This window comes from Phyllostomus hastatus, unplaced genomic scaffold (assembly GCF_019186645.2).
Source record: "Phyllostomus hastatus isolate PE091 unplaced genomic scaffold, TTU_PhHast_1.1 phas_scaffold_78, whole genome shotgun sequence".
NCBI classification, from domain to species: domain Eukaryota; kingdom Metazoa; phylum Chordata; class Mammalia; order Chiroptera; family Phyllostomidae; genus Phyllostomus; species Phyllostomus hastatus.
This window is the reverse complement of record NW_025334041.1, coordinates 58015055-58040180: the sequence shown is the minus strand read 5'-3', so window position 1 is coordinate 58040180 and position 25126 is coordinate 58015055. Positions and strand designations below refer to the sequence as shown.

General features: G+C 38.3%; 1 protein-coding gene across 1 annotated transcript in view; it reads right to left on the bottom strand.

Moving 5' to 3' along the window:
• The window catches only part of HECW1 (HECT, C2 and WW domain containing E3 ubiquitin protein ligase 1), a 592628-nt gene that overhangs the window by 202962 nt on the left and 364540 nt on the right, over positions 1-25126 (bottom strand). Inside the window, exons 11-13 of the mRNA XM_045827195.1 lie at positions 12727-12869; positions 10754-10875; positions 8484-8669 (exon numbers count right to left, since the gene is read on the bottom strand). Coding sequence (XP_045683151.1) covers positions 8484-8669; positions 10754-10875; positions 12727-12869 — 451 coding nt within the window. The remainder of the gene's footprint in view (positions 1-8483; positions 8670-10753; positions 10876-12726; positions 12870-25126) is intronic.

Sequence of the window (25126 nt, the reverse complement as noted above, 5' to 3'; positions counted from 1 at the left end):
TCAACCACTGAGCCACATTAGCCAGGTCTCTGTGTCCTTATTTTTGCTTGCTATATTTTGTTTAAGTTATCACTGCATTCAACCATTCTACCCTTAAGTTCCTGAAGCATCCTTATAATCATTGTTTAAGCTCTATATCTGGTAGGTTGCCTGCCTCCATTTCACTTAGTCCTTTTGGGGGGATTTCTCCTCTTCTTTTATTTGGGGCATGTGTCTTTGTTTCCCCATTTTGGCTGCTTCTTTGTTTCTGTTTTATGTATTGTGTACATTTGTTGTGTCTTTAAGTGTCAGTAGTTTGGCCTTCTGTTATAGGTTTTCTGTGAGATTCAGTGGCATAGTCTCCCTGATCAACCAATTTAGGTGCTCCAGGAGTCTTCCTGTTGTAGTTGAGCCTTGATTGTTATTTGCACATTCATGGCTGGCCTTGAACATTAGGCTGGCTACCGTGATGACTGACTCCAACAATATTTAATGAGCTGATGTGTGGGGGTTGACTTTACAAGGTGGAATTAGCCCCTGAAAAGTCTGGTTACTGTTGATATCTCTCTTTGTGTTTGCAGTTTTTGGAGTTAAATGTGTCATGTTCTGATGTCTGCTACTTGGTGTGTTGGTTCCAGGGCATCCTGGGAAGTACTGTTGTGTAAGTCAATGTCAGACACTGCCTATGATTGGCCCTGGGCTACCTGTTTGTATCTACAAAGCAATTCACACTTTGTGTCTGCCTTTGTTGGAACTGGCTGTGTGTGGGAAGGGCCAAGCTGTCTACCAAGGGTGGCTTCCAATAGCACTGAGTCTGGGGGAAGGTCAGCAAAAGGCCCAAGGTACCCCAGGATTTGCATTCACCTTCTGGTTATCTATTAGTGTCATTCACTGAAAGAGCCTCTGGCAGTGCATTAGTTGCATAAGATAGGTTCTCTGTGAGTTACCAGTTAGGGATAAGTGATATTCACCAGTTTGATAGAAAATCTGATTTGGCACCAGTTTCATTCTGAGTTCACTCAGAAAAAAGTCTCATGGTCCACCAAGGCCAGCTGACACATCCTTAGGGTCTGCTATTGTATTTGAGGGGAGTGCTCAAGGTGAGGCCAGTAGAGTTCATCATACTAAAAAAGATTTAGGTGTGGCTATGTGGAGGGAGGGCACAGAAATGGTGATAGTGATCTGGGCCTGAGGAAAAAGAAAATGGATGTCCTTAAGAACCTTCTAAGAATTTCTCACTTATGAGAGTCCTGGCCAAGATGGAGGTGTAGGTAGAAATGCTTCACTACCTCACACAACCAAAAGAAGGATAACAACCAATTTAAAAAACAATAAACAACCAGATCTTCCAAAATATAAAACTGCCTGGAACTCCGACAACTAAGGAGTTAAAGAAATATTCATTCAGACTGGTAGGAGGGGAGGAGATAGGCAGCCAGGCAGGTGGAGAGGACCCACAGAAAGACAGCAGGCTGTGCAGGTGAGGAGGGGCTGGCTGACTGGGAGACTAAAGACTCATAATTCCTACTAGCTGTAAAATACTGTGGGTGTCACAAAGGTGGGAGAAACTCCCAGTCTCACAGAACAGTTCTTTGGAAAGTGCAGCTAGAGCTGAGTGAGCTAGTTCCTTCTCTGACCTGTCTCCCACAGACAACATGACAACACAAAGACTGTTGCCCTGCCTTGGCAATACTTAGGGTTCAGTCCCCTTACAGCATGTCTGTATAACAGATCTGCAAAGACAAAGAAATATAGCTCAAATGAAAGAACAGACCAAAACTCCAGAAAAAAAGCTAGCAAAGAGGAGATAGATAACCTATCTGAAGCAGAGTTGAAAACACTGGTAATCAGGATGCTCACAGAATCAATGGATTGTGCTCAGTCACAAAATGAAGGAAAAAATGAAGGCTCCCCAAAATGAAATAAAGGGAAATATAAAGGGAACCAATAGTGAAGGGAGGAAAGCCAGGACTCAAATCAATGATTTGTAACTAAATAAATAAATAAACATCCAACCAGAACAGAATGAAGAAACAAGAATTCAAAAACATGAGGAGAGGCTTAGGAACCTCTGGGACAAGTTTGAGTGCTCCAGCATCTGAATCATAGGGGTGCCAGAAAGACAAAAGGAAGAGCAAGAAACTGAAAACTTATTTGAAAAGTATAATGAAGGCAAACTTCCCAAATCTGGTGATGGAAATAGATTTTCAGGAAGTCCAGGAAGCCTATAGAGTCCCAAAGAAATTGTACCCAAGGAACTGCGCACCAAGGCACATCATAATTAAGTTACCCAAGATTAAAAGTAAGGAGAGAATCGTAAAAGCAGCAAGAGGAAAGGAGGGAGTTACCTACAAAGGAGTGCCCATAAGACTATCAGCTGATTTCTCAAGAAACCTTACAGGGAAGAAAGAACTGGAAAGAATTATTTGAAGTCATGAAAGGCAAGGACCTACATCCAAGATTACTCTATCCAGCAAAGGTATCATTTAGAATGGAAGGGCAGATAAAGTGCTTCCCAGATAAGGTCAAGCTAAAGGAGTTCATCATCATCAAGCCCTTATTATATGAAATGTTAGGGACTTATCTAAGAAAAAGAAGATCAAAAACTATGAATAATAAAATGAAAACAAACTCTTAATTATCAGCAACTGAACCTAAAAACAAAAACAAAAACTAAGCAAACAGGAACAGAAGCAGAGAACTGGAGATCACATGGAAGGTTATCAGTGAGGTGGGAGGGCAGGTGGGAGAAAAAAAGGTACAGGGAATAAGAATCATAATTTGTAGGCATAAAATAGACAGGGGGAGGTTAAGAATAGTGTAGGAAGCAGACAAGCCAAAGAACTTATATGTACAACCCATGGACATGAACTAAAGAGGCAAGGAATTCTGGAGGGTGCAGGGCAGAGAGGGTATAATGGGGAGAAGAAAGTTGGGACAACTGTAATAGTGTAGTCAATAAAATATACTTTAAAAAAAGAACTTCACCACTACAAGGTCAGGCTGGTTGCAGCCAGAAGACTCTGGCAGTTCGAGGCCACAGAAAGTCGGGCTGGTGTGGTTAGTGCATCCCCCCAGGATGTGGCACAGAAAGGAATGTTTCATATCTATAGGCAATCAGCACAGATACAAGGGATGCTATCTAGCCTTTTTTTTTAAGCCACACAACCCATTCAGTCTCTGTATGACTCCTGTCTGCTCTCACCTTCCATCCTTCTGCTAGAGCCCAGGGTGAGTGCTCCCAAAGAAAAATTTGTATGCTGGCTCTTTTAGAGGGCTCCTGGATTTGTATGAGACTCCTGTCTTTCTCTACCATCCTGAATCTCCACTGATTTTCACAGTCAAATGGTGTTCTTGCTCCTTTTCTTGGTACTGGTGCTCAAGTGTGGGGAGTGAAGCATGGGATTGAGACTCCTTGCTTCTCAGAGGGGCCTTTGCAGCTGAGATAGCCTTTCCAATTCTCAACCACTGTATGTGGGAGCAGTCCTTTTCATGAGCCTGACCTTCCTACCAGTTTTCATGTGGCTACTTCTGTAAATTCTTGGTTATAAGATTTCTGTACAACTAGTCTTCGGTTGGTTATTCAGGTTGATTGTTTTATAAATTAGGTATAATTTCACTTTGATCCTGGGAGGAGGTGAATGTAACTTCTATCTACTTCCCTGCCATTTTGGATCCTTGTATCTTTATTTTAATTTTGCTATTGATTAATATAAAATTTTTATTTGACCCCATATGATTCTAGATTTAAATACTTTTTTGTATATTAACACACCACCATTGGCTTTCCTGTTATTTTCTCACCACATTATTTATTCTTTTATTTTTTAAATTGCTGAATCATTTCCTAGCCATGTCTTTTAAGCCAGCTCTGTTTGTTATCAAATCTGAAAGTGTTTCTTTTTGGTGCCTGAGTTTATCATATTTCCACCTATTGCCATAACTTTTATACCTGGCTTTATATTTGTTATCTTAAATTTTATTATTTTAATTTCATTTGTTTTTGTGCCTTTTCATGTGCTGTATGTAAAATGCATTATGTTCATTTTTATAAGCATTTAAAAGGGGAAAATCTTTTTTTGAATGATACAAACATTTGCCTTTTAAGTTTGTTGAATAATTGTATTTAGTCTTTGATTTTCAAATTATCGAATTGGACTCTTTTATGGCCACATAGGGACTTAGCACAACATTCCTTGCCCTCCTTACTGCCCTCTTCCTGTTTCCTCATCTTTTTTATTCTAGTCTTGGGATATCAGTTGATGCATATTTTTCCTATACAACTGTTACTTTTTATTATACATATTTTCCCATATTTAATTGAGTTTTTCCAATATATTTTAAATAATTTTAGCAGCAATTATTTTTATTTATATTTATGTATTTGATTCATTTAAATACTCACCATTCGTTCTTTTATACAATGATTTTCCCATTATTGATTTCCTGTTTTGCTACATTTATGAGTCATCTGCAGAATGGCTTTGGTGTTTTCTTCAAACAGGTAAAAGAATAAGATTAGCTCTTAAATTTTGCATACCAGGTTATTTTCTTATTGTATTTACACTTGAATACCAATTTATCTGGATGTAGAATGATTGGGCTACAGTCTTTCTTCACCAATAACCTGTAGCTGTTATTCTGTGCATTTCTATAGTTTCATGGATGGGAAACTTAAAGCTTGTTTAATTTTTATTTTTGTAGGTAGCGGTCATATTATCATGGATGTGTACTGATAAGATTAAGAACTGTGGTCATTTCAGAGTATGTGTACATATAGAATTTATTTTAATTAATTTTATTATAACTCAGTAAGCCAAACTAACCTGCCCACCCAAAAACAATTTGTTTTGATCACAAAGATGTTCAATACTTAATAGTTTAATATCAATATTTAATGTTTAGTTATTGTTACTGTATCTATTATTTTGTTTTTTGTCTTAGGAATATCTATGTCATTCACCCAACAGAGTGTTATTGAGTGACAACTATGTGAGAGGCATTATTTTAGGTTCTTGGGGGTTTCATCAATAAGCCAAAGATCCCTGCTCCCAAGGAGTGTAAATTCTAGGAGAAACAGACAAAACAGGAAACTTAACAAATACATAAATTATATAGTAAGCACTTAGATTAGGGATCTTTGAGGAACTTGTGGTTAAGAAAGTGAGACATGCTTTTCTCTTGTTCACTTTTTGCATGTTTCCAAACTTCTGTTCCACTATTTGTAATCTGCTTTCTTCTCTCTGCTTTGGGGGCTGATTCCATGTTCAGATTTTCTATCAGTAATTTAATTTTACATGACCTCACTTCTGCTCTGTTTTTATCCCTTTATGATTACATTTTGTTCTTCCGTGTCAGCCTGAAATGTTTATTTTTAGCCTATTTAGCTTTTTTGAAATTATAGTAAAAACACTTAACATGAGATCTACTCTTAGCTCATTTTAAGTGCACAGTGCAGTGTTGTTAATTATAGGCATGATATTTTATAGCTTATCCATTATTTATGACTGAAACTCTATGCCCTTTAAACAGAAACTCACCATTTTCTACTTTCCCCAGCCCCTAGCAACCTTTATTCTACTCTGTTTTTATAGGGTTGACTACTTCAGATAGTCATAGCAGTGTAATCATACAGTATTTTTCCTTCTGCGGTTGGCTAATTTCACTTAATATCTTTCAGGTTCATTCATATTGGAGGATATTCAGAATTTCCTCTTTTGTAAAGGCTGAATAATATGTCATTGCATGTATATGCTACATTTTCTTTATGACTTCATCCATCAATAGACGTTTAGGTTATTTCAATATCTTGACTCTTGTGAAAAATGCTGCAAAGAACATGATAGTGCAGATATTTCTGAGAGATTTTAATTTCAGTTCTTTTGGATATATACCCAGAGGTAGTATAGTTAAATCAAATGACAGTTCTATTTTCTTATGTCTGTTTCATTTCAGTTTGTTTTGTGTTTGTGACTTCTTGATCAACAGAGCCATGTGCTTCTGTCATTGTGTGGATAAGCTAATATCTTTTAAAAATTCATTTGTATTTTCTGAAGAAAACTATTCTATGAGATGTTACTTTTCTCAGATCATGATTCTCTTTCCTTCATGTAGCCCTAGGTCTTCATAGGTCCTTTCTCATTTTGTTGTTTCCATTCATTATTATATACCCCTCACCTCTGATCCTGGCCCCACATCTTCAGCCACATCACATCTCTAGATGATGACCATCCTCCTTGGCTCAGGCCTGGAATCAACTTGAGGCCCAGAGGCAATCTCTAACAAAGCTGATGGGAGGCTATATTCTCTTCTCCCATGCTAAAAATGACAGATGAGTCAGATGCCATTTTATTCTTTGCTCCAGTATTTTGTGGGGATGATGATGCATGCAAAGACATCTAACAGCCCAGCCCCGGCCCTTCTAGCCTTGCTACAATGCCACCTAAAAGTGAAGGTTGTCATCTCTGAATGTGCTGATAAAGCAACAAGCAGATTCCAATGTTAATTTACTTTTTCATTTGGTTATAAACTCATGAAGGCAAGGCAGACATTATTATTGTTACTTTATGATAAGTAAAATGATATTCAGATTGATGAAGTGGCTTGCCTAGTGTCACATGGCACATGTTTAGTATGGGATGAACCAGTCCCAACAAATATGTCCCCCTGCCTTATTTTTATCTGTTACCTTCCATTGTTCATCTCTACTAAGTGGATATGATAATACATTTCAAAATTGATGTTAATTTACACCCAGCAATTTTGCCTGCCAACTATGAGTCTTTCTGTATTCAGTTAATAAGGCATCAGATAGATCTTTTTTTGTGTCTGTCTATAGTCACACATCTAATTTGTATCATAACTGAAAGTAGAACTCATGTCTTTCTATTTAAAAATCAGACATTTTCTTTCTTGTATGTGATACATCTCACTAAACAGAATTAAAGGAAAAATGTCTTTCCAGAAATTCCCTAGTATACGTTTCAAAATTAATAAATCTCTAGGTACATGTCTCAGCTGCTGTGCTTTCTATTATAGTGATGGCAAGGAGGCAGTATGTGCACCAGCGAGGACAGAGGACAATTGCACTTGGGGCCTCTCTGTATTCCACTGGACCCTCTGCTATTTGTATCCTGGTGTAAGCTCTTTGGTCATGAAAATCCAAGGATAAAAAAAATGGTTTGCATTAGTGTGTGCTCTTCATATAACAAACAGTGCCTTTCTGTTCATTGATCCATAGTGGTGTCTCTTGGCATTTTGGTTAAATAATAAATGCAAACATGGCTGTACTACAGACCATGAAATGAGGCAGGTATACCCCAGCACTTACCCTCTTTATTTCTCACCATAACATAACCCAGCAAGTCCTCACAGTGTAAATCACTGTCATTTTCTTAGTGGAGGCCACATCCAGTAAGTGAGAATATTCTGGGGAGCAGATTTTGGCTATGGTGGCTTTTCTGCTACACAAGGAATCCTCCAATCCCCATTTAATCCCTGACTATGGAGGGGTTGGTCATAGAACTTCCTTGTACTAATCGACTTGTATTAGTGAACACAGTCTTTTCTGACCCAATCCAGATAGTCCACTTGCTGAGAAATGCTAAATGGTTTGTGGTAGACAGGTTTGTAGCTTCCAGGAAACAATGACACCAATAAACTCACTTTGGGGCACTGTGACTTTGCAGATTCATAATCACAAAGGAAAGAAACTGTATAATTCAGTTTCTTATTTACAGACATATCTGCTGGTGAAACTCCTGCTTCCTTTGACCTTAAAAAAATGGAGGGGTTCTCTCTACCAAGGTTCACAAAAATTACACTTCAGTAAACTTTTGGCCTGTCCTGTAAATACATTGAGTTGAGTACTAATAATTAAGAAAAACATTCTTACTTTAGCAAACTCAATTAAGCTTCTAAAGCATTGCTGGAAAGAACTAGTTTTGGTTAAGGTCACACAAAGGCAAAATGCAAGCCAGTTAACATGGCACAGACTGAATATGCCCCATCACTGTTTGATAGGCTGTTTTAATGAGATCGGAAGGCTTATTAGGGAAATCACAATGAGTGATCTAATAATGTCATTCCCATTTAACTAATAATTTAATTGTTTAGAGTTAGCTGTTTAAGGAGACAAAAGAATGGAAACATCATTGAACAGAAACTGGTTTCAAATTTCAAACCTAATTTTAAAGAGATGTAGGCAGTAGCTCTCAAATTGAGGAGATTTTTGCCCCTCAGGGGCCATATAGTAAGGTTAAAACTTGGTGGAGGTGCTATTGGTCTTAATGGGCAGAGGCCAGGACTGATGTTAAATATAATACAATGCACAGAACAGAAACGCTGCTGTGGATAGTTCCTCCTTCCCTCCTCCTGGGGGCTAACAGCACATCTCAGACACATAGGCTCTCTTCTCCTCATCATCCTCCTTCCCTACATTCTCATTGTCTTCTCCTTCAAGGAAAGAGCCCCTTTGATGAAAGGACCTTGCAGAAGTCACTCACCTTTCCCTGCTGGTCTGTTTTGATTTCCCAGCCCCGAGGCAATTCCAGCCTTGTGTCTGCAAACATGTTGATGAAATTCACCAGGTCCCGGTTGTGCTGGTAACGTTCAAAATTTCGTGCATCCCGCCGGATTTTCAGAATCATGTGCTTTAAACAGGTGCTACTGGTGAAGACTCGGTAAGCATTCTGAGATGGGGCCAGAGCCGTTTGGGGTAGGGAATGGATGATTAGAAAAAACACAGACCAAGTACATTTTGAGAACCCTAACATAATGCAATCTGATTTCTACACAGCAATTTATTGTGAGCCTCAGAAGCATCAATCTTGCTCAAAAATTAATGAGCACCCGTAAACACACATGGACCTATTTGTGATCCTTATGTACCTGATGCTCTATAGCCTTGGACACAGTCAACACCCGAAGGCATCTCAAAGCCTCCCTTCCCTTCTCCTATCTCCTTCTCCTTCAGCAGCTTTGTTCTCTTGAGACTCTCTCTACCTCTTTGAGCATCTCTCCTCCATGGATCCTTCCCTAACTGCACAGGTCTACCTTTCATCCATCTACAACAGAAAGTATTAATTTAGGGTTCTGGAATTTAAGGCAGGACTTCAGATATCTGTGACTCCTTTGATTCGTCTGTAGAAATGTGTGTGTGTAGAGGGGTTGGGGGATGAGAAAAGCAAAAGTTTCAGGAATTTCTAATTGTGTAGATGACAATTTTATGGCAAATGGGGATGATGTGTGCATGTGATAAAAGGGAAGATTCCTTGCAGCTGGAGCAAACTGGCACAGTGGCTCCTGCTGGCTCAAGGATCCCTGGTGCCCAGTGCTGAGAGCATCAATATCTGGCATCCTTGTATCCATTCAGAATTTAACCCTGCACCACAGGGCAGCTGCTTTAACCACTGAATGTCCCAAGAGCTTCTTGAATATAACCTACTAAAAACTGACCTCCTCCTCCTTCTCTGCCACCACCTTTGTCACCTCACTAAACTCTGCATCAGCCTAATTGAGTCGCCACTTAACTCAGGTGCTCAAAAGCAAAATAGACTCAGACTAATCTCTGCCTCTCACCCCCACAAAACACGTGATTTCAAGCAATGTTATTGATTCCACATAGAAATATCTCCTGAAATGAGTCCTTCCTTTCCATTAGCCCAGCCAATTACTTAGCAGACCTTCATCTCTCACTTGAACAGTTGAATTAGCCTTTAGTCCTAGCCCTTCAGTATTTCTCACACTCTTCTGCCAGAAAAAAAATTCTTCATCAAACATTGCTGATCATGCAATTCCAATATCTAAGACTGTTGTTGGTCACTGTTGACTACTGAAGTAGATCCAGGCTCCTTTTCATGTCTTACATGGCATTTCCCTACTTTTTCTCCATCCCCTCTTTCCACTTCTGCCTGTCACCACACTCCAGCCACACCAGATTCAACACCAAGCCCCTTCACAGTTGCTTCTACTCTCTCTGTCTGGAACTTTTTCTCCAACCACTTTTAACCTTCAAGACTCAATTCAGTAGTTGTCTCTTCAAGAATGCTCCCTGATGTTTCATCTCTTGTGTTTGCAGAATATTTTATTCCTCAGTGAGGTCAGGCTATGCCCTGTCAGGTTAGACTGGTCTTTTTGGCATGTCTGTTGCTAAAAAAAGAGGAAGTTCTTGCTGTTTAGGTGTCACCTTAATCTGTTTTGTGACTCCAGCACCTAGCTCTGTGCCTGAAGTACAGAAAATGATTGTCAAATGAGAGAATTAATAAATATAGTGACATCATGTCACTGTTTTCTTAAAAACACAGAAAAAAGAATTTAAAACTACATATCTAAATATCACATCAAATTTGACTTAATTATGATATTTGAAAAACTAAAAGGAAAGTTATTTATTTATCTAGGAGAAATCTATTTAAAAATTTATTAACAAAAGTGAGTTTATAAAATGATTCAAGCTACAAAGGAATCCGTCAACTTCATAACCTTATTCCTTTAAAATTTTGACAAAAAAACCCACATATTTCTTTCCAAAGCACTTTCATTGACATTAGCACATTTCAGCCTAACAAAAGCCTGCAGAGTAAAGAGCATTTCCAAATCTAGCTCTTCTCCTTTTGGGGAGACTTGTAGAACAAAAAGGGTGGAGTGAACTGTTTTTTTTTCTTGCCTGGGTTAAAATGCTACCTGTTTTTATGTATCAAACAAATTGGTAAAGTTGTGTTCTTTGGTCTTGATGGAAGCCAGGCCAGACATTCTGCAATTTTGGAGCACTCACATAATTAGCATGCAGTACAGTGAAGAATTCAGGATTGGTGATAAACTTGACCGCTGGGGACTGCAGCAGCAAGGTGATTTTTTGTGAGTTCACTGAAGAAAGTGACCCTTCTCTCCTCAGATCTGGAAAAAGTGAAGCAAAGCAACAGAGTGCATTGGAAGAAAGTCATTTCAAACACAGTACTTCTCTCTGCATACCAGCAGCATGCATGCCTTCACTTACACAACTGAAGGGACTGTTGTTTTTAATAATCTGACCAGGAGTCAGGTGTATCAGTAATAACACCAGATATCACAGTGATTTCACCAGGAGTCGTGTCACTTTGTGTATATCACTTAAGAACCATTATTTCCTAGGAGTGTTTTTGTATAATTTCAGTTAGGCTCGAGTCCTTAAATATTTTGTCCTTTTTATGCCGATTACTTTTTCTTGGGTTTTTTTTCTGTTTGTTTTTTTTACATATCGCTAATCATAATACCGTAGATTGTTTGCAAAAAGTGCCACAATTTCCCCGCTCCCTGAATGCACACCCATTCGCATGAGACTTTGCCGCTTCTCCCCTTGTTGATTGAGCTGGCCATGTGTCTTGCTTTAACCAACAGAATTTGGCAGAAGTTTGGAGCCAGGGTTTCAAGAAGGCTGAGTGTCTCCACTGTTACTCAGAGCTCTGCCACCACCATGAAATCAAATTTGGGCTAACCTGGTGCAAGCTGAGAAGCCATGGGGAACAGGGACAAACTGCTCCATCTGAGGCCCTCTCAGGGCAGACAGACAATTGTTGATTCAACAACTGAGCAAGGATGCATGGGTGAGCCCAGTGGTGTCTGAGGAAATACCTAGCTGAGCTCTGCTCAAATTACCCACCTATAGGATAAATGATAAATGTATGGCTGTGAATTTAAAATGCTAAGCTTGGGGATGATTTGTTACATAGCAAATGGCAACATATCTGATACTAAACACAGAAATAAAATTTCTGCTCCTTATGTTTTTAATCCTTATGTTTTTTAATTACTCAACTACTTTACCATATCTCTCTCAGAAGGTTAAACAAAGACATTAATAATAGAAAATCTTAAACAAGTCAGTTTAGTTAGTATATCTGGTAAAATACATTAGTGAAACTAATTAAAATTGTTGGTAGAACTGTGTACATGCATGTGAAAATGTCCACTGTTCTGCATTGTAGTAAGGAGCTGAGACCTGGAAGGACTGGAAGTATGTGCTTGTTTGCTGGACTATTTTCTGAGCCTTCTTTTTACAATATATTTTTCTCACTTAACTCAATTTAAAAATGTGGATTGTTAGTATGTCACTGTGATCCTCTTATGTCATTATAGGTATAAGTAGTGAAAGCCATTTTCCTATGCCAGACACCTCGTGGATGCCTACAATATTTGGTAAAAAGGGTCTTGGGTGGTGTGCATAAACATAGCCTGCTGGAAAATGTCTTTGTTCCCAGGTTTCTCCCTCAAGAGGAGCTATATTTTATTCAAAAAGCAAACAACTAATTATTCCTATTAATAATGTTGTTATATGGCTTTTATGAAGTAGAACATGAATTTTTATTGCATGTATTATTTATAAGTAAAAAATCTTTAGACAACAAATAAATGAACCTAAATAGAAATGATGAAGCCACTGAAAAAAATGCCTTGATGCACAAGTATCATAGCAAACCCAGCTCTGAGTCCCCAGACTTCATCAGCCACTTTTCTCCAGACCTCAAGCCATGGTGCTAGTGTTCTCTTTATGTGAATCCCTTTCTCCTTTATTTCCCAGTGTTAAACTTCTGTCTGCTTTACTTTGTTGACACCTTGCCTCTTTCTTCTCTTTATTGACCACCACCCATTCCATTGTTCTCTTTCCACAAGGGCACAGCACCATACTACAAGGTTGGACAAAGGGTTCACACACTCTGTCACATAGCCACTAGAAGCCATCCCAGAAGCTAGCGATCCCTCTCCCCATACCTAAGCTCAACTGAGAAGATTCAGTCTCTGAGTCACTCTCACCACCTCCTCCGCCACTTCCTGCTGGAACTTGCTCACAACTTTGGCTACCAGAATCTTCTTCGAGCCTCTCTGTTGCAATGGTTCGCTGAATATTTTGATACCTTTGCATCAGAAAATGGAAAGACAAGAGTTAACTTTTGTTTGTTGGCTTCTTGGGAGCTGGTGCTTCAAGTCAGGTAGCTGGGCAGATCTGTAAAAATTGTCTTGAATGTCAGGGATAAGAATGCTTAAAATTCCCACAAGAGAGCCAAAACAATTAGCAAGATAAAAGTGTATGGATGATTTGACCTCTCTTTGTTTTCTGACATATGATAAGTTTCAAGTATGGTGACTTCTAAAACACCAACGTAAATGATAATGAATCATGAAAAAATAGCCTATGCCCTGCATTAAACAAAATCTGGCTAAGTCTAAAACAAGACAATGGAAAGTAAAATGTTGCAATTAAGATATAGAATTGCCTCTACATTACTGTAAAAGTCTATAAACTAAAATAGTTCTACCCACTTATTTTTACTTGACAGGAAACTCATATGACTGACAGGCGTTGTGGAGATAAAAGCATGCAAGCAGAAAAATGTTTTGGATAGTGGAAGATGGTGGCAGAGTAGCTGAAATTGCCATTCACTTGCTCCCAGACCTGAACCAGCCTCACAGTCAAAACCCAGAGCAGTTGAATCAAGAGTCCAGCAGAGAGTGAGTGAGAGTGTCTGTGATTGAGTGAGTATGTGGATGAGAGAGCAGGAAATGTGCAGCAGTAAGTAAGAACCTGTCCTCCTGCAAGGTGTCTGGGAGCAGGGGCAAGGCTCTACAAATGGAGCTGCCACATTTGCCCAGCCCATCACTCTGGCTACACAGAGCTGGGGCAGCTGTGACTGTAGATCAGCTCAGGAGCCACAAGCTACCGGGATGGAGAAAGAAGTCCTGAGAGGTGTGGGCCCCAGAAATAACACAGCAAGAGCAGGCCCACCCAAGGTTTAAGAACACTGGAGACAGCAGGTTCAGCACTCCACCATCACTACTGCCCTGTGTTATAGTATAGCTGTGGGGTTCTTCCCAATGCCATCTGGGAAAGATCCAGAGAAAAACTTTATCTAAAACTGTAGTAGGCTCTGAAAGGCTGTGGTCAGCTCTGCCTGGGAGACACCCTGTGATTTTGGGGTAGGGCAAGCATGTGGAGAATAGGCCCCCAGAGACTAGTGCTGCAGTGTGTGGGGCACACAGAAACTCTTTTAAAGGAGGAGCTGAGGCGACATCTGAGACTGGGAAGGGACCCAAGGCTCACACCCATGTGCACCTGGAAAGCAGTGGTTCTGAAAATGAAAAATTCAGAGAGATAGTCACACTGAAGGAAATATAGGATCTGACTCAGCATGGCTGTCAATCAGGGGACTGTTCAAAGTGGACAATTTGGGTGGAAACTCCGACGAGAGAGCAGCTGAGACTGGAAGGCAGGAGCTGAATGCCTGAGATTTGCTGCAGCCAGCCAGATCCTCTCACATAGGCAAGACCAACCCCTCACTTGTGGGATTACAGGCTCTGCAAATCAGCAAGGTCAGGCTCAGTAGTCTCCTGCTGGGTACATCCCACAGGGGAAAGAAGAAAAAGCTCTGAAAGCCCCCTTCACCAGAAACTACAAACTACACAGTCCTCCAGCCTTGATCCTCTCAGTTTTTCTTATGATTGTCACTATGTTCTCTCTTGCATAGATTTTTAACATTCATTTCTTGTCTTTCAAGATTGTGCCAAAATGTCAACAGGTTTTATATTATAGTTTATTTGAAGTCCCATGTTTTCCTCTGCCCTTCTCCTACTCAATTTTACCTTCTTCCTTCCTCCTCTTATTTTTGTTTTAAAATCTACTTTCTCTTCTGTTACAACTTGTTTCTATTCTATACCATTACTATTTCTCCCCCTCCTCCAGCCACTCAAAACAATTTTTGCTTGTCATTAGTTATCTCAAATTCCTTTTACCATTCTTAAAATACCCTTATTCTCTTTCGACCTTAATCAATCTTTGCACATTGGTTGTGGATAAGGTGGTTGTAGTTGCATTTCTTCAGATTAGATCAAGATAGTCACTATTTTATATTTCAAATCTCAAATTTTACAGTTTCCTTCTTCTACTCCATTTTGCCTTCATCCTTCCCTCTTTTTTCTTTCGTTTAAATTTAAAATTTTCCCTGTCTTAGGCTGGTCTTTATTCCTCACTCTTCGTATTCCTTTCCATCTGTCTTCTCAAAATCACATCTTCTTCCTCTACACATCTCTTAAGCTTTTCTTCCTTTCTTTTTTCCCTTCTATTCCCATCCCATCTATATTAATCTTAGCTCATTTGTTGTTGATATTGTTGTGGTGGATCTTTTTCTCCAATTGAAGATTATATGTATTTACTGTTTTTATTTTCTTTGCCCTTCTCTCTATATATGTACACACACACACACACACACACACACACATATATATATATATATGTATGTATGTATTCTTTTCCTTCTATCTCTCTCTATACATACATATATATGTGTACACACACACACACACACACACACACACACACACACAAGTTCATTTTGGTTTAATCCTAATGTCATACCCTTCCCTTCTCTTACTCCATTCTATCTTCCTTCCTTCTTTTGAAATTTCTGATGTAAATTTTATTCTTTCTCTCTTCACCTTGTCTCTATTCCCTACTCTCATTATTGTTTCTCCCTTTACCCTTGCAAAATCACTTTTCTTTCAGTTACTTATCTCATATTCATTTTTCATTTCTTATAATAGAATTAATCTCCTTACACTTTTATTAATATTGGCTATTTGCTATTGATAGTGTGATTGTGGGTTGGGGTTATATTTGTGGGTATGGGTGTGTTCCCTGGGCTGTTTGTTCTGGCAGCACTTGTACAGCAGTATATAACATGTGGTGCACAGAGTGACTTTCAGTTACCCAGCCAGAGGGAAGGACCCACCAAAAAACCACCAACAACCAAAACTCAATTACAACCAGAGAGTCCACATAAAATAAACAGTGTAAAGGACATCCCGAGAGCATCAAGCTAAGGATGTCAAGGGGACTGCACCATTGAGTCCCACAAGTCTCTCACCACAGAAGTTTATAAAAGACAGAGAGTAAAAGCAGATCCACTTAATACATAGAAACAAACAAGAAGAATCACCAAAAAGCAGGAGGAAAAAAACCAGCCCTGATCAAAAAGAAAGACAGAGTCCCCAGAAGAAGTTAAATAAAATTGAAGCAAGTAAAGCTATCAGATATTGAGATCAAAATAATAGTTAAAAGGATGCTCAAAGAGCTCACTGAGAGCTACAAAGAATTCCAGGGAAGCAATAAGAAACTTATTGTGAACTACACCAGCATGAAAAAGAACATAGAAACTATCAAGAAGAGACAGGAGGAAGTGAAGAATACAATTTATGAAGTGAAGAAAACAGTGGAAGGAATTAAAAGCAGGTTAGATGAAGCAGAGGATTGAATCAGAGAGCTGGAGGGCAAGGTAGAAAAATACACCCACATGGAGCAACAAAACTAATCAAGACTCATACAGAATGATGAGGGGTTAAGGGAACTACAGGACATCATGAAATGTAATAATATCTTTATAACAGGCACCCTAGAATGAGAAGATGAACAAGGGATAGAAAACCTATTTGAAAAAGTAATGACAGAAAACTTCCCTAACTTGTTGAGAGAAAAAGTCATGGAAGTCCAGGAAGTATAGAGAGTCCCTATCAAGATGAACTCAAAAAGGCCCACTGTAAGACACATTATAATTAAAATGGCAAAACTTAGAGACAAAGAGAAAATCTTAAAGGCCTCTAAGGAGCAACAGCTAGTGACAAACAAGGGAGTTCTGATAAGGTCATCAGGTGATTTCTCAAAAGAAACACTAAAAGACAGAAAGGAATGACAAGAAATACTCCAAGTGATGAAAAGGAAAGTTATGCAATGAAGATACTCTACCTGGCAAGACTCTCAAATAAATGAAAGGTGAAATAAGGAGTTTCTCAGAAAAAAGAAAGTTAAGAGAATACATGCACAACAAACCAACATTGCAAGACAAGATAATGGGACACCATTAAGAAAATAAAGAAAAAAAAAAGAGAAAGAGATAGGAACACAGGTACAAAGGAAAAAAATAACAATGAATAAGTACCTAGGAATAATAACCTTAAATGTAAACAGATTAAAAGCTCCAATTAAAAGACATAGGGTAGCTGAATGAATAAGAAAATATGGCCTGCATATATGTTGTCTACACGACCCACCTCAAAACATATCTACATAGACTGAAAATGAAGGGATGGAAAAATATTATAAGAAAAATGGACATAAAAAAATTGGGGTAGCAATATTTATATCAGACAAAATAAATTTCAATAAAAGGAGACAAAGAAAGACATTCCCTAAAACTTAAGGGAAAAATCCATTAAGAAGATAAAACTATTATAAATATATATGCATCCAAAATATCAGTACACAAATATATAAGGAAAATATTGGAGAATTTCAAGAAAGATATTAACAGCAACCACTCATAATAGGGGATTTTAACACTCCACTGTCACATGGACAGGTCTTCAAAGTTTCAACAAGGCTATTGTGGCATTGAATGACACTCTAGATCAAATGTACTTAATAATTGATACATGCAGAAATTTTCAGCCAAAGGAAACAAAATATACATTCTTTTAAAATGCTCATGGAACATTTTCTTTTTTAAATATATTAGCTATTTTATTCATGTATTTTATTTTTGTTCAATTACAACTGTCTCCATTTCCCTTCATTACTGTCCCAAGCCCTACCCACAATCCACCTTCTACCTTTAATCTTTTGTCTTTGTCCATGAGTTCTTTATATATGAAATGGAACATTTTCAAAGATAGACTCATTGTAGGACACAAAACAAACCTCAACAAATTAAATAAAATGGAAATCATATCGAGTATGTGTTTAGATCACAATGGCTTGAAACTAGAAACCAACCTCAAAGATGAAACTCAAAAACATTCAAATTCATGGAGACTGAATAACATGCTGTTGAATAATGAATGGGTTAAAAATGAGATCAAGGATGAAATGAAAAATTTTTGAAAACATGAAAATGAACACACAAGAGCGCAAAACTAATAGGACACAGCAAAGGAAGTCCCAAGAGGGAAGTTCAAAGCCATACAAGCCTGCCAATAAAAGATGAAAAATTCCACATAAACAACCTAACCATACATCCACAATAACTAGAGGAACAACAACAACAAAGACAGCCCAGAGCACTTGCTCTGGAAGGAAGGAAATAACCAAGATCAGAGCAGAATTAAACAACATAGAGGCTAAAAGAATAATACTAAAGATTGATAAATCCAGGTTCTTTGAAAATATAAACAAAATTGACAAGCCTTTAAGCAGAGTCATCAAGAAAAAAAGTGAGAGGGCCCAAGTAAACACAATCAGAAATGAAAGAGGGGAGATTACAATGGATAACACATAAGTACAACAGATTGTAAGAAACTGCTATGAAGAACTATATGCCAAGAAATTTGAAAACCTAGGTGCAATGGACAAATTTCTAGAAAAATATAACCTTCAAAAACTCAATGAAGAAGAACCAGAAAATCTTAACAGACCAATAACAGCAAATGAAATTGAAGCAGTAATAAAAAAATTCCCAACACACAAAAGCCCTGGACAGGATGGTTTCACAGGAGAATTCTACAAAGCATTTAAGGAAGGGCTAACCCCTGTTCCTCACAGACTATTTTAAAAAATCCAGGAAGATGAAAGACTCACAAGTTCTTTTTATGAAGCCAGCATCGTTCTAATCCCAAAACCAGATAAAGACACAGTATAGAAAGGAAATGTCAGGCCAATATGGCTAATGAACAAAGATGCTAAAATCCTCAACAAAATATTGGCAAACCACATCTAGCAATACATTAAAAATCATACACCATAACCAAATGGGATTCATCCCAGGGATGCAATGATGGTATAATGTTCACAAATCAATAAAGGTAATACATCACATAAACAAAAGCAAAGACAAAAATCACATGATCATATCAATAGATGTGCAAAAAGCCTTTGATAAAGTACAGCACCCACTGATGATAAAAACATTCAGCAAAGTGTAAACAGAGGGATTATTCTTCAACCTAAAAAAGGCCATATACAAGAGACCTACAGCCAACATCATAATCAATGGGCAAAAACTAAAAGCTTTCCCACTAAGATCAGGAACAAGACAAGGTTGTCCACTTTCACCACTGCTGTTCCACATAGAATTGGAGGCCCTAGCCACAGCAATCAGAAAAGAAAAAGAAATAAAAGGTATCCAAATTGTAAAAGAGGGAACAAAACTGTTATTGTTTGTAGATGACATGATAGTGTACATAGAAAATACTATAGACTCTGCCCCCCAAAAGAACTGATCAACATAAATGAATTTGGCAAAACAGCAGGATACAAAGTCGATATTCAGAAATCAAAGGCATTTTTATGTACCAACAATGAAATATCAGAAACAGAAATCAGAAAAAATCCCATTTGTTATAGCAACAAGAAAAATAAAATACCTAGGAATAAACTTAACCAAGGAGGTAAAAGAACTGTACTCAGAAAACTATACAACACTGAAGAAAGAACATAAGAACACAAATACATGGAAACATATACTGTGTTCATCATTGGAAGAATGAACATCATTGTAATGTTTATATTACCCAAAGCAATTTATAGATTCAATGCAATATCTAGTAAAATACCAATGGCATATTTCACAGATATAGAAAAAATACTTCAAAAATTTACATGGAACCATAAAAGACCCAGAATAGATGAAGCAATTCTGAGAAAGAAGAACAAAGTAGGAGGGATCACAATACCAGATATTAAATTGTAATATAAGGCCACTGCAATCAAAGCAGCCTGGTACTAGCATAAGAACAGACATGGAGCAATGGAACAGAATAGACAACCCAGAAATAAACCTGTCTCTATGGTCAATATTTGACAAAGGGGACAGCAGCATAAAATGGAGCAAAAATAGCCTCTTCAAAAAATGGTGTTGAGAGATCTGGATCACTACATGCAAAAAATGAAACTTGATTGCCAAAATACACCATATACAAAAATAAATTCAAGGTGGATACAAGACTTAAATAAAAGTCATGGCACCATAAAAGTCCTAGAGGAGTAGGACATAGACAGGAAACCCTCAAATATTCCATGCAGCAATATTTTCAATGATATGTCCTCTACAGCAAGGGACATAAAGGAAAGAATAAAGAAATGGGATCTCATCAAAATGAAAAGCTTCTGCACGGCTAAAGAAAATGGCATTAAAATAAAAAGAGAACCAACTGTAGCGGAAAACATACTTGCCAATGATACCTCAGAAAAAGGTTTGATCTCCAAAATACATAAAGAACTCACACTCCTCCACTCCAGGAATACAAACAGCCAAATTAAAAATGGGTAAATAACTTGAACAGACACTTCTCCAAGGAGGGTATACAAAGGGTCCAGAGACATATGAAAAGGTGGTCAGCATCATTAGCCATCAGAGAGACGCAAATTAAAACCACAATGAGATACCACCCCTCACACTGATGAGAATCACCATCATAAGGAAATAAAAAAACAAGTGTTGGAGAAGATGTGAAGAAAAGGGAACCCTAGTGCAATGATTGTGGGAATACAAACTGGTACAGTCACTATGGGAAACAGTATGGAATTTTCTCAGAAAACTAAAAATGGAAGTGCCTTTTGACCCAGCAATTCCACTGCTGGGATTATATCCTAAGAATCCTGAAACACCAATACAAAAGAACCTATGTACCCCAATGTTCATAGTGGCACAATTTACAATAGCCAAGTGCTGGAAGCAACCTAAATGCCCATCAGTAAATGAATGGATCAAAAACGTATGGTACGTTTAGACAGTGGAATACTACATAGCAGAAAGAAGGAGCATTTACCATTTGTGACAGCATGGATGGAACTGGAGAGCATTATGCTAAGTGAAATAAGACATGTGCTGAGGGACAAATACCATATGATGTCGCCTTTAAGTGGAACCTAACCAACAAAACAAACAAGCAAGCAAAATATAACTAGAGACAATGAAATTACTGTTCATTTGATCATAAAAACAAATGAATAGTAACCAAAGAGGAAGTGGTAGGGAATAAAGGGATGGAAGTGGTGAAGAGTTTTCAGGAACAACTATGAAGGACCCATGAGCAAAACTTAGGGGGCTGGAATCAGGGGAGGAAGGTGGTGATGTTTGGGGTAGGAGGAAGTGATGTGGAGAAAAGGCAGAAAACTGTACTTGAATAACAACAAAATTTTAAAGTAATAAAAAATAGTATACTGCTACTACTAATTAGTATTAGTATTGCTATTATTTTAAAAATAAATAAATAAATAAATAAAAGAACATTCAAGGGATGAATGAATTCAGGACTGTTTCTTTGAACAGTTAAACCAAATTGGTAAAACTTTAATGAGACTCATCAAGAAAAAAAGACAGGTCCCAAAAATAAAATCAGAAACAAAAGAGAAATTGTAACCAATACCCCAGAAATACAAAAGGTTGTAAGAAATTACTATGAACATTTATATCCCAAGAAATTTGACAATGCGTGTGGAATGGACAAATTTCTAGAAACATATAATCTTGCAAAACTGAATTAAAAAGAAGCATAAAGTCTGCCCTGGTGTGATTTCTTATCTAGAAGTTCAGGGAAGGTGGGCAAAGAACCTGAGCACATACCTCTCCAAGATGGCATACAGAGGGCTTATAAACATATGAAAGTGGGCTCAACATCACTAGCCACTAGAGAGATGCAAATTAAAACCACAATGAGATACCACCTCACACGAGCCAGAACAGCCATCATTAACTAATCAACAAACAAGTGCTGGTAATGATGTGGAGAAAAGGGAACCCTAGTGCACTGTTGGTGGGGATGTAGACTGGTACAGTCACTGTTGAAAATAGTATGGAATATCCTCAAAAAACTAAAAATGGAACTACTGTTTGTTTCAGTGATCCCACTGCTGGCTTTATACCCCAAGAATCCTAAAACACCAATTCAAAAGAACCTATGCACCTCAATGTTCATAGCAGTGTTACTTAAAATAGCTAAGTGCAGAAACAACCTAACTGCCCATCAGTAAATGAATGGATCAAAAAACTATGGTAATTTACACAATGCAATACTACATAACAGAAAGAAAGAACTCCTACCCCTCAAGAAAGCATGGATATAGCTGGAGAGTATTATGCTAAGTGAAATGAGCCAGGTGGTAAAAGACAAATACCATGTGATCTCACCGATAAGTGGCACCTAATGAATGAAACAAACTAACAGAGTGAAATAGTACCAGAGACTTGGAAACTTTAAATAGACTGACAGTGATCAGACGAATCAGGAGAGTGGATATGGTGGAAAGAAGGGGGAAGGACTAATCAAACAACTTGTATAAAGGACCCAGGACATGGGCAACAGTGTAGGTATTGACTGTAGGAGTTAGGGGGATGGGCAGTGTAGAGGAGGGCAAAGGGGGGGAAATTGGGACAACTGTAATAGAACAATAATTTAAAAAATAAAAATAAATAAATAAAAAGAAAAATACATATTTGGGGAGACAAATGTTTCTGCTTATTTAAATTCTCATTTTATTTTTCTTCCCATATTGGATTTTATTAGTTGGTCAATCAGTCAGTCACCTTTCCATGTACCTACTTAATATGTACTAACTCTTCCAGTACACACAGGATGTGTGCTGGACTTTCAGATCATAGATAAAACTAGAATATGATAATTGCACTCTGATCACACATGGCCAAGATGGAACTCTAAGTCAACCATAATTCTAGCAACGTGAAAAAGTTGTCCTAGACATGTAAGAGGTGTGTAAACATAGATGAAGAAACACTTAAAGTGTATCTATTTCAAAATGAGAGTGAAGTTTTGGGGGAGCTCGCAAGGACAAACATGTAGAGAAAAAACATGCCCAAAGAGTTCACCTTTGGAGTGCTCTGAGAAGCTTAGTAGTGGCATCAGGATATGCAGACCGCAGGCAGAGATAGGAGACCAGCAGAGCAGAGGCAGAGAGCACCTAGTTGTTTCCCCCAGCAGCAGTTTGAATGTCATTCTCTAGACACTAGTTCTTCAACTTGAGTTGCACCAGAATCTCCTGTAGGGGGCCTTTGAAAACACAAACTACAGGGCCTCACTCTCAGAGTCTCTCTGATTCAGTAAGGCTGGATGAAGAAGATGAGAATTTGCATTTCTAAGTAATTCCTGGGTGATGCTGATGCTTATCATCCAGTGAAAAACTTTGAGAATGTCTGCTGTAGAGGCTGTATAGCTGCTGAAGAAGAGATAGGTTGAGCTGTCTGAGAATGACATTCCCCATCTGTCTGAAGAATGCACTAGAGGAGAAGATCCTGGAGTTGGATGATGAAGTTAGGGACTACTACACCAGTTCAGGCTGGAGATACTAAAGGTCTGGACCCAGGCACAGGTTGTGGATTATGTTGGCTCTCTAAGCCTGCTGCTGAGGGAGGGGAATAGCTACATACTGTAGGGGTATTCAGATCACCTCTATCTGCCCACAAAATACTTAGAGAAATTTTCTAAATTTCTCTGACCTTGACAACCTGCTCAGATTAATTCACATTATATTTTTAGGCAGATGTCTAGCTGTGTCATTTGTCTTTGCCTTGCTCTACTTTGTTCACTCTTGAGAAGCCTCCCTTCCCCTTCCCCACATAAACTCTATTTCATCTAATATCTCTCAGCCTACCAGGTACATGACTAGGATTCAGCTTTCCCTCTCCTCAAGGCGCAGCAGGGATGAGAGAAGGGGTGGGAGAGTTTGTAATAATTTTACATGTAGATTCAAAAGAATTTGGTGTCTGACTGGATATGGAAGTTTAAGAGGAAGGAAGGGACAATTGTGAAGCTTAAGGTTTCTGCTTAGACCAAGTAGGCAAAGGTGCCAACAATTTTAAAAAGAATGCATAGGAGGATGAGTAGGTAGGAAAGAAAGATTTTCATGTGGATTTGGGCATGTTGATTTGGAGATCCTTAAGCTCAGGTAAATGACAATAGCCAAGAGAATGTTGCTATATAATATTGTGCTCAAGAAAGAGATGTGGGAGTGTAAGAAGAGACATGAAGAGGAGGAAGAGGGCCAGAGTCTAGGTGGCAGTAAATAACCAGGTATCCACATGCAATTCAAGGGGTAGGCAAGGGGACACACCATTACACAGACAAGGTTTGCTGTGGCCTTTGTTTAAGACAGATGACCTCTTTCCTTGACCTTAAAAAGAAATTTTTTCCTCAAGTGTGGTCTCCAGATCACTTGCAAGAAAATCATCTATATGACTGTTATAATTACAGAAATTGAGGCAAAATCAAAACCAACATTTCTAAGAAGTTCATTATGTAATATTGCCTACATGTAGGTTTGACAGTCACTGGTCTGAGACTTTCTTTAAGTTTTGTTTTATTTAGAGAGACTCAGCCAATCACTCCTGACACCTGGCAGAAGGCACCATTGCCTGGAGCAGTTATGGTGAGGCACTCCCAAGAATTCCAATTTAAAGAAAATATGGAAAGTGTCAGGAATGAGCAGAGAATTATAGAGAGGAATATTTGTGTTTGTTTACCACCTTAAAATGTCTATGGTAGGGAAGTTGTGGGGCAAGTGGTTGTCTGTGATATTCTGCTGGAACTCAGGGAGAGACAAAGTGGGACAGTAAGAAGTTGCCTAAGTGACCAACATTGATCAAAGGGAAATGTGGTGCTTATCAAAGACCAAGGAACCTGCTGTCAGGAGGATCCCTTAAATGGCTCATGACAACTTTCAGTTTCCAAAAATGGCTCAACAATAGTTTTAGTCCCACATACTCTCCCAGAAACCACTCTATTAACACGTAGAATCAATGCCCTCCCCCACTGACTTGATCCTGGGAAGGCCTTATTGTTGCTTTGTCTAATAAAAGATAATGTAAATGACAAATTGTGATGAAACATAGTGGGTATGCTGTGAGGAAACCAAGGCCATAGGTGAAGTCCATGTGTAGTTATTCTGGCTGAGCAAGCCAACAGCCAGATTTGACTTCCAGATATATGCATTTCCAGATCCATCCACCTTTTGATTGCAACCATGAGATGCCCCAAGAGAGAACCATCTTGCTGAATCTAAGTAAGCATGAGAACCATGAGAAATAATGATAAATATGATGATAATAATAATGGCAAAAATATATTATTGTTGTTTTTGCCACTAAGTTTGGAGTGGTTTATTACTCAGTAATAGACA